The sequence below is a fragment of the Micropterus dolomieu genome, unplaced genomic scaffold, assembly GCF_021292245.1.
Source record: "Micropterus dolomieu isolate WLL.071019.BEF.003 ecotype Adirondacks unplaced genomic scaffold, ASM2129224v1 contig_13639, whole genome shotgun sequence".
NCBI lineage: Eukaryota > Metazoa > Chordata > Actinopteri > Centrarchiformes > Centrarchidae > Micropterus > Micropterus dolomieu.
The window spans coordinates 1-10468 of NW_025742625.1; the positions used below are offsets into that span (position 1 = coordinate 1).

Here is a 10468-nt window from a genome sequence, read left to right on the forward strand (position 1 = left end):
TCTTATGTTACATCTCCTCATCCGCCCTTCCATATCCTCACACTTCGTTTTAAGTTCTGCCATTTCTGCCTTCATCTCACTCACAGTTTTTTGTAACGCAGCCACTTCATCTGACCATGCTGATAGCCCCCCCTCAACCTCTTTGATGTTAACTTTCACCTGGTCAATCTCGGACTTCAGCGCCGCGGTGTTGTTTATGATCTCTGTTTTCACCGCCTTCAGCTCGTTCATGAGCATTTCGAAGTCGTCAGCGAGGGCATTTTTCAGCTCTGACTTTATCACCGATGAGATGTCCGCTTTCAAAGAAAGAGGGATTTCTGATTTCAAGCCTTCAACGTCCATCTCTCCCGAAGCAGGTGAGGGCGGGGTCACTTTAGCTGGGCTCTTGGCAGTACTCTGGTCCGAGGAGGTATTGGGCCTTGTTTTGGAGGATCCAGTATACTTAAATTTCTTCAGCCTCGTGTCCATCAGGGCACCACCGTGGACTTGTTCCACTATCCGATGAAGTTTAGCAATAGTTTCTTTTAATAGTTTCTGTTGTATGGGAAGTATTACACTTTACGCTTTTCGGTTGAAATAGAGGCTTAACGGGAGCACATGTCGAACAGAGCTTACTCCATTGCAGCCAAGCCACGCCCCCTGATCCTGATTACTTTTATTCATATTTAATTTCCACCCTGGTGGGAATTGAACCTCTGACTGTGGCAGAATGAGTGCCTTGCTCCTTCCACCCACCGCAGCTGCTGGTTTAATCAGCAGATCTGTGGAGGTCGGTCACGCTTCTCAAGGACGTCTGTGTTTTGGAAACAGTCTCTACCTTCAAACCCAAACACGGCATTTCCATGGCTGAGCAGCAGGAGAAGCAGAGCGTGATGGGATTATATGCAGGAGTAAGTGGGGGAACCAGGACACGTGTCGCTGGAGGCTGCAGTGTTTATTACAGACACAACGATAATTTATCTGTTCCCAGTCTGAACTGTAAACACGTAAAGTTTGTCCTGAAGGGGGCGCTAGGTCAGAAATCCTGTGTTCAGTTTTTATTTATTACAAAACTCTCTGCTTCTTTAAGAAGAAGTTTATTCTTCAGACTGCAGACCACTACAGCCGTATAGGTCGTCTGTGCAGCAGCTTCTTATGACCTATAGTTGAGTTTAAGGTTAGGCAGAGACCTCTGGTGGTCTTAGTAATTATGATGGCCGCAAAGGAAGAAGTCAGGTGAGGTAGTTTAAAGAGAGTAAGGCTGCGTTTGAAAAGTCTTTTTTGCTTAGAAAGGTTCTGACTGAGTGAAGTGACCCAGAAGTATTTCAGTGGCAGCCATGATAAGAGCTGTTCGAATTCTCTCAAAGCTGAGGAAAGGTGCCTCAATGCTTCCTTACATATCTCTTTAGCATAGGGTACTCCGGACCATCCTTTACCAAAGGGAAGGAGAGAATGCCGTCCCACTATTCCAACATTTCAAGCGGCGCACGTTCTCAAACTCAAACAATAAAATCCATCAACCACATTTAGCAAGATCCTACAACACAGACGCACATTATGATACTTTAATAAGACTCACAATTAACTTCTTTCTTTTGGTTTGTAATGTAATACTATGTTGCAGTGTGTAGCCTCATGTTATGTACCGCAGCCTTCTGCAAATTGATTTTACTTCAGTCACAGATGCTGACGCCTTCGCCTTAATAAAGGCAAAGATCCAGCTGGATGACCTCTACAGTAGGCGTTTCCCACACACTGATTTATTTGTGGTGGCCTGCCACATTATTAATGCTGATTTTCGATTGATTTATTTTAAATGGGTAAAATCGTATTTGATGACAGAGCTTCGTGCAGCACATATATTCTCGCATAATTACGTCGCCTAGAAAAGAGCATTCGGATTCTCTTAGACTGGCCGTCCTCTTTTCCTGAGTCCTGCGAGACGAACGGTATGGCTTCTCGGGTCAATCTGGACTTTCACCTACTAGACTGCTGTTTGTGTCACGTGTGAAACTCATTTTAACTTACCTAACTTAATTTACTTACGTCATGTGACTTATTTCAACCCAAACTATGATGTTTTCCTAAAGCCGACCAACCTGCAACTATTTCACAATGTTAACCACGTGTTTATAATTGTTCCCATGACAACAAAGTTCGCCAGTAGCCTACTCTCCGATGTGATTTTCTGAGTCGTTGGCAAACAACCTCTCCTGTCGTGTAGGGTTGAGGACGTGTTGTGTCTTCAGGTCTGCATCGTGCTGAGTCTGATGACAGTGTCGGTGGCACCAAAGAGCACTGTGGATTCCTGCAGACGCGTTTCACGGGGGATCAAACTCACAACGTGAAACAACACCCCCCTACTCGAGTCACATGACATGAATCTCAGACAGTTACGCTGACTTTTACAGTGATGTTTAAATAGAAACAAAGATCAGGACGCTCCTACAGATGGAAAAGACAGATGTGATGCAGAATAAGTGGTTTGATTGATTGATTTAGATGATTTAGAGCTTGTAACAGATGTTTGGACTCTCTCCTAGTTGAGCTTAGAAATGATTTTGCATTTCCTGTTTGTTGTTTTTTATTATCAGTTATTGTTAACTGTTATTGGAAGTGTAATTGTCCCGACGGGTGGGATAACAGGTGTTTGTGATGTGACTACTTCAATGAATGGTCCTTGCAGACTGTGGCTGCAGCATAAACACGTTGTTCTAGATATTCAGTTTAATGTCTGTGACTGAAATGTTGCTTTTTACATAAATCAGTGTTTAGACGAGTGACACCGGTTCCTCTGTTCAGGTCAGAACTCGTCCCGTTAATATCTCACCTGCGATCACATGCAGGCTCAACCAAGCGGGAAGTTTCCTGACAGGTGTGGTGTTTTTGGAAACTCTGCGGTCTCAGATAGAGTTTAAAACCAGAAACTCTCCAGGAGAAAAAAACAAAAAGTTAAAATCATAACAACAACAACTTGACTGACGTACAGGTGTACTTGGTTCTGCAGCACAACATAGAGACAGGACAGACATGGATACGAGACTAAAATACTGATTGCATGCTGCTCAGACTGTGAGGCTCCTGAGGCAGGCTGTGATCTGGGATTTTGGGCTGTACAAATAAAATGGGACATATTTCTGAAATTTGACTCTATCTGCTGTTACACCTCCGCGTGACTCAAACTCAAACACCTGGAAATAGTGACCTGCTGTGTTTGCAGTGGCGGAGCCGCTGGTGGATCCGCCGGGCAGAAGATAAAAGTTTAAGCTGCAGTATTGACACAAGACAAACCATGAAAACCTTAGAAAAAGCTTGTGAATGTGCTCAGACAAGTCAAACGTGTTCCTCAGTCACTCAGTTCAGGTCCGAACTCGTCCTGTGAGAGAGTTAATAACTCACCTGTGATCACATGTGAGCCCAACCAAGCAGAAAGTCTTCTCCGATCAAAGGGTTAAAAGTCAGAACAAAACTGTTGGGGAAAAAAGACGTATATATTTAAAGTTCACAGCAGGTTTGAAGAGTCCAATAGTTCATTCAGCACCTTAAAGAAGAGCAGCTTCATGCTACCCATAAAAACAAGAAACACACATATACAAAACAGATATATAGCAGATATTGAATAACAAGTCACAGAAATAAGCTTTTCTGCATGCTGCACTGCTGAAGATGAACTGAGGAGGCTCCCAGCCTGAGGGAGGAAGCTGCTCTGGAGTCTGCTGGTGCGACCGTGGCCGTGTAAACAATTAAGAGTTATTGGCATTTTGACCGTCACCATCTTTGTTTTTTTGGGACCAGATGTCACCATATTCAGATGAGAGGGTGGAGCTTGGTAACTTGGTTAGCTAGGTGATTTATAAAATGTGATTTTAGCTGGGATGCTAATATTGGCTATCGACAAACAGGCTTAAAACAAAATGTACTTATCAACCGACTCCTCAGACTGTGTTTTAGTACAACTGACCGCTGAACAAGACGTTTTAGTTAACTTACATGAAGTGAGAACGCACCATAATTTACCATGGGACCATATTTACTAAATGAACATCATGCTGTGTTGTGTTAAATATGAATCCACTAGGGGGCAGATCAGGGCCGGATCATCCCTCGCCAACACCAGATTATCTTCCTCGACAACCTCCGAATATGCACATTGTAAACAAACCAAACATAGCGACACTCGAGCAGGTTGTGACATCATAACGATGTAATTAAGGACTAGCTCCTGAGGTTTATTGTAAACATCCCCCATAAATCTCCTTTTTTTAAAGTATGCTGCTGATTTTAATAATGCTGGACTTCATCTCGTGGATGTGTAGCATTAATTTCTGGAGAGATACGTACGCAAACTCTGAGACAGACTAGTATGTGAACTAGATAAAAGCAAGTTCCATCCAGGGCTTTACTTCTCCTGGAGGCTGCTGCACTCTGTCACAGTGAAGGTTATTGTGCTAAGCAGGTGTGTGTTGTGTTGACAGCTCAGTGTAAAGCCGTGCTCACCTGTAATGAAGGTGTGAGGGGCGGAAGACTCATCGACCTGAAGTCTACGGTGGACTCAGCCGTGAAGAGCTGCCCGACTGTCCGACACGTCTTCGTCTCTCAGAGGACAGAAAACCCTGCTGCGATGGGACAGCTGGACGTCCCCCTGGAGGAGGTGAGACACCTGGTCGACTCACCTGATCAGTGGATGATCCCTGAATGATACATGTGGGAGAGGACTGGTTAGGGCGTCACAGTCACAGCATTATTCTTAGTTAGTAGCAGCAGTAGGAAGGGCATCAGTAGTTCAGTAGTAGTATCAGTAGTAGTAGTACAGTTACATGTTGTCTCTCTAGGTGATGTCCTCTGCGTCCCCTGTTTGTCCTGCGGAGCCTCTGGACAGTGAAGATCTTCTGTTTCTTCTCTACACATCAGGAAGTACGGGGAAACCTAAAGGCATCGTCCACACACAGGCTGGATACCTGCTGTACGCCGCGCTCACACACCAGGTACAGGCACGCACACACGCGGTTACCTAGGGCGCAAAATGTCCAGGGGCGCCCAAGTGAAAGTTCACGAGTTGAGTCCAGACTGTTTGTGACAGATTGGTAATGTAGCTGGTAAAGTTTTGCAATATAAACATCTAAAAACTGAAGTGCAACCTTGCTCTGTTTGTAACTGTGAGCTGCACTTTATCAGAGCTGCTGAAGGTAACATGTGTGTAATATGTGTGTGTCTGTGGTGAAATTTCTGCCTGATGAGAGGTGATTTCAGTTTCACCTTTTTTCATCCTAACATACAGTCTCAGACTGTGTCTGTCAGACGGTCTGAAGGGGATCCTATCAGCGGAGCAATAATGAAATTAAATTATTAAATAAATCCTCATTAAATGATGTCTCTAGTCTCTAATATTACCACTTTTCTCTGGACCTGTGGGAGACATTCTGAATGTGCAGAAAGTTTGAACCTGAGCAGAAAAGCTGCTGAAAAACAGGGGCTATTAGGTCTTGATTAGACGGGGGGGGCAATCTAAAATCTCGTCCAGGGCTCCAACAGTGTCACACACACCTCACCTCAGATGATGTGTATCCGAGTGTTTGTCCGGACGTGTTGTTTGTAGTTTTTATGTAATATTTATTCTGAAAGTTTTTGCAGGAAGTTTTGAAGTTCTGGGATTTGTGAGTTTAAAATAAATGATGAACCTGGGCCACCACGCCAGCTTCCCTCTGTTTCTATGTCTCAGGGCTCGGGTGGTGTTGTGTTGTCTCAGGGCTGTGACTCGTGTGGTGTTTTAATGAGGACGTTACACAACGGGGAAACAACACGCCGCTGTTTGTCCTCTGAGCAGCGAGGACGTAGCCCGGCGGGCAGATCTGCCTTAGAAAGCTTTAAATTAGCTTTTTCTGACTGACAAGCAGAAACATCTGCTTCCTCTGCGTGTGTGTTTGCAGGACTGACGTGATGTTTTTGATGATAATTGAATAAAAACATAAACCATAACCCCCCCCCCCGCCCCCGTCACTGCCAAATATTTATCAGTGCTAATTTCTAAAGCAGCTTAGCGGCTCAGGGTTCGGGGGGGTTGTTGGCTCGCTGCTTGTTTGGATGAAACAACAGAACAAAAGCTGCTTTATGTGAAAAAGACAAGGGCGGCTGGGCCCATGCCAGGGCGAGAGACACTACCCCACACACAGAGAGAGAGAGAGAGAGAGAGAGAGAGAGAGAGAGAGAGAGAGATGGAGGGAGGGGGAGGAGTTGCTAGGCACCTCACGTTGGCTCGTCAGCCATTTTGTTTCTAATCAAAACAACTCCAGATTCCTTCCACCAAACAAATCATTCACACAGAGAGGACTCTCATACTGACCACTGACCAACAGTACTACTGCTAGTATTAAAAACATGTAGTAAAAGTAGTAATACCACATTAAACTAGTCCATTACAACTAAAAGTATCTGAAACAACATATACTTAAAGTATCAAAAGTTAAAGTACTCATTAGGCAGAATTACCCCCGTCAGTGTTATATAGCTGGATCATGATTAATCATGGATAAATATATAACTTGGTACTTCTCTGTACTGTGTTTGTGTCGAGTGTGAGTTCACAGGAATCTGATGGAGAGAGCGAGACACAACACGTAGTTTAGTGTTTTAGTGTTTTGTTTGAGTTCATGTTATACTTCCTGTCCTGCTGGGAAGTTGAATCTGTGTTTTATAAACTGGTCCAGATGGCAGGTGGATGGTTTGCATCTCGGACTCGGAATTTAGTTTCTGGAAATGGAAAACAATTTTGCACACCTGCACCTCGTGTGAGACAGAAACAGACGGACGCTGTGGTAACCCTTATGTTTCTGTTGTGATTTCTTCAGTATGTGTTTGACTACCGGGATGGAGACGTGTTCGGCTGTGTGGCGGACGTCGGCTGGATAACGGGGCACAGCTACGTGGTGTATGGACCGCTGTGCAATGGCGCCACCACCGTCCTGTTTGAGAGCACACCTGTTTATCCAGACCCAGGTAAGATCCAAAACTAGACACACTATTATTGTCTGAAGACCTCAAGGTTCAGTCCACCAGCAGAGCTCTGGATCAACCAGCCCGTCGTCATGCTCAGTGTTGGTGCTGGTTGAATCATCAGAACAAATTGAGATCAGTTGTTCTGGTGTCTCAAATGTCCAAATAAAATCTAAATCTTAACAGACGCAGCTGTGAATCTAAACACTGTAAATTAAGACCCTAGTTCCTCTGGTTTTTGGTCCCCTACAAAGGAACCTTTAGTGGAAACAGAAGGTTTCTCTCAGACTGTGTGTTGTTGTGGTTTCTGTCCTTCAGACAGAGTGAAATATCAAGACCCTGTCCCTTTAATTAAATGGGGCTTACAGGGCTCTCCTGGCTTCTCTCCAGTGTTCGGTTACTCATTAATGCCGTTAATGTTGGTTTATTATCTTCACTTGTGGAGCGAAGCCACTTTATCTCAGCTCTATTGTTTTAGCTCTTAACACGGCGTCGCCACAAGGTGATGTGACCTTTTGTCACTGTGATGTGCTCTTGACTTTTGACCTGTTAGTTGTTGGTTACTCGGGACAGAACTTCATGCAGCAGCTCGGGACAGAAATGTCCAGGAAGAAGCTGTAAAAAGACAAACGATGCCTTGATAAGAGTTTCCCTGTGTTTACTTTTTATTTCACGTCAAATATTAATCATCCTCTGCAATGACTTAAAGCTGCAGTAACCTTTATAAACAGACCGTGTTGTCAAATTTATCACCTGACAGTAATCGCAGGGGCGTTCCCAAGCTGAGGCCAGTGCCGAACTAATTATCAGCCCGAATGCTCCTGTAGTGGGAGGGGCTTACAGACATACTCTGAAGGTTGCTGAGGCTCCAATATCAGAAACCCGCCACAGCCAATGAGAGCGAGGCGGGACGCGTCCCCAGCATGTTGTGCATCTATACAATGTATAAACCTGCTGATTCCCTCTTCTCAGCCTCAAGTTCATCCACAGTTTGATTCTCTCCTTTTGTGCAAAACTCAATACACGACCAAGGTCAACCAGCTGACGACGACAGTCTGCCTCCATGTTTGTTACTGTCTGAAGTCACGTTTGATCACGTGAGATTCTGTGAGATCTCAAGTCCCCAGAACCACCACTCTGAAACCGCTTAATAAATAATAATAATAATAATAAACACAGAGTGCGTGGTCCTGCGTCTGGACTGAACCTTATGTCTGTGTTTGTTCTAAAGATTAAAATATTAAACACCGGTTCATTCTGTCTGTGGGATCCAACGTTTTAAAATTGGTCAAGATTTAAACAAGGTGTTAGCAGAGTGATAGGAGCAGCAGAGGGAAGGTTTCGCATTATGTTGTTACCGACTTAAATTGTGTTCTTGAACGACTTGTTTACACACTAAACTAAGATAGCATTTATCTCAGAGCACCACAGTGTCTAAGGAAGCCTAACAGAGCTGCTGGCAGGAATCTTTCTACCTGTCAGCTCAGCCTCTCGCCCCCGTTTAGACTTTTTTGTAGTTAGAAAACACAACATTAAAGGTGACCCAACCGTGACAGCGTGTACATGTGTTCATACGTGTCACTGTGTGTGTGGTCCTGCAGGCAGGTACTGGGAGACTGTCCAGCGCCTGAGAATCAGTCAGTTCTACGGAGCTCCGACGGCCCTGCGTCTGCTGCTGAAGTACGACGACAGCTGGGTGAAGAAGTACGACCGCTCGTCTCTGCGGACGCTCGGATCAGGTCTCACGTGACATCACGTTTTAATGTTGACTCAGGAACAAGTCATGCTTTTAAAATCCAGCTCACCGTATCGGTCTGAGGGATCGGGAGAGGAAAGAAGAAGTTCTGATACACACTTTTCTCTAACGTTTATTTTTGCCTCCAGCAGTAATTAAACATCTAAAGTTTAGAGGAGACGTGTCTCTTCTGTGGTAATGAAAATGAAAAGCCTTAAACATGGAGCCACCAGTTTAATCTTAAAGTGTGTTTTATACTACAGTTATGCTAACTGTAAAATCTTAATCTGAAAAGTAACCACAGCCGTCATTTAGTGGAGTATAAAGTAGCACAACAGAATACCACAGTATAGTACCGAAGTACAGTGCTTATAAATGTTTTGGCGGCTGATTAAACACACAGTTTAAATAAAGGAAGCTGATAAAGGTTTTATTAAACCATATAACTCTGTGTTTGCAGTGGGAGAACCCATCAACCACGAGGCCTGGCACTGGTTCCACAGTGTGGTTGGAGATGGACGGTGTCCTTTAGTGGACACCTGGTGGCAGACAGGTGAGACACACAGCACTATGGTAACCTGTGTGGGTTAATGTACATTTACACACATGCAAAAAGTTTCCTTATCTATAGTATAAAACATGACCGCTCTGAAGTCAGCAGTCTTTATTACCTGGTCTGGGTTCAGGTCTGCTTCCAATCCAGACTAAAGGAAATCAGCTGGGCTGAGTCAGTGAACTCCTTTGAGTCCTTTCTCAAAACGAACTTTCACAGGAGAGTTTGTTGACTTTATTACTTTGTAACATAGAATTCCTTGGATGTGCTCTATAAATAAAGATTATTAATATTCTTATAATTATTATTATTAAACCTGGAGAAGCAGCGTTCACGTTTTATGATCCACATCTCAAAGTGGCAGAAAACTGCAGGCCTACTTCAACTTCAGGGCTTTTAAATTTTATCAGGTCAAATTTGGGACTCTTTACTGATATCTGCTGTGTACTTTTTATAAACCTGTTTGTCTTGTTTTATTTTTATCTTCTATTTTATTTAGTGTTACTGTTTTTAAACTCTTATTTAAAAGCGTCTCCTGTTTCTTGAAGCCTCTCCGTCTTAGGTGAGGCACTGACTGACCTTCTTGTCCAAACACCTGCCTTACTTTCCATGAGCCAAGTCACTTTATTTATGCAGCACAACACAAGGTGAACCCGGTTCACTCATTCACTGTCCTACACTGCACTGTGCAGCTACAACACCGAGTAAATTCAGATTCCAGCACTATCTTACGTCGTCACTGAGCTGCAGAGCCGCACACTCATGTTTTAATGTACATTTAATATTACTCTGATGCTGCCTGTCGGACTCAAAGAACAGAGACTGGTTTACATCGTTTGAGAAAGTGACAGATGTATGCAGGAGGACAGCCCTGTACATCAGAGGAGAGAACAGAATCTCAGGCCTCCCCGGCCCTCTTCCTGTTTGTCAGGTTGTTTGTGGGTCTGACTGCTGATCCGACTGTAAGTCCGTCTGATTCTCTCTTTACTGGAGCTTTAACCCTAATTTGAACGATTAGCAGCAGAACATCTGCAGCTCTGCCGAAAATGAATTAAGATCAAATCCTCAACACACTTACCCCCCCCCTCAGACTCTGGGCCCCCAGGGCAAGACAGTCGAGGATCACTGACAGCAGAGAGAGTGTGTGACCTAATTCCTCGACAATCACTGCACACTGTGTGTGTGTTGTTTTTAAATCAGACTTTAAACTC

At 44.1% G+C, this 10468-nt stretch overlaps 1 protein-coding gene across 1 annotated transcript; it reads left to right on the top strand.

Annotated features, from left to right (window-relative positions):
• Positions 1–3774: 3774 nt before the first annotated feature.
• Positions 3775–9277, top strand: LOC123966536 (acetyl-coenzyme A synthetase 2-like, mitochondrial; the record flags this gene model as incomplete). Its single annotated transcript, XM_046042679.1, has 6 exons — positions 3775–3808; positions 4455–4630; positions 4812–4964; positions 6825–6972; positions 8571–8708; positions 9165–9277. Coding segments are annotated over exons 1-6 (762 nt in total), but the record flags the coding sequence as incomplete, so codon positions are not given.
• Between the last annotated feature and the right edge of the window lie 1191 nt (positions 9278–10468).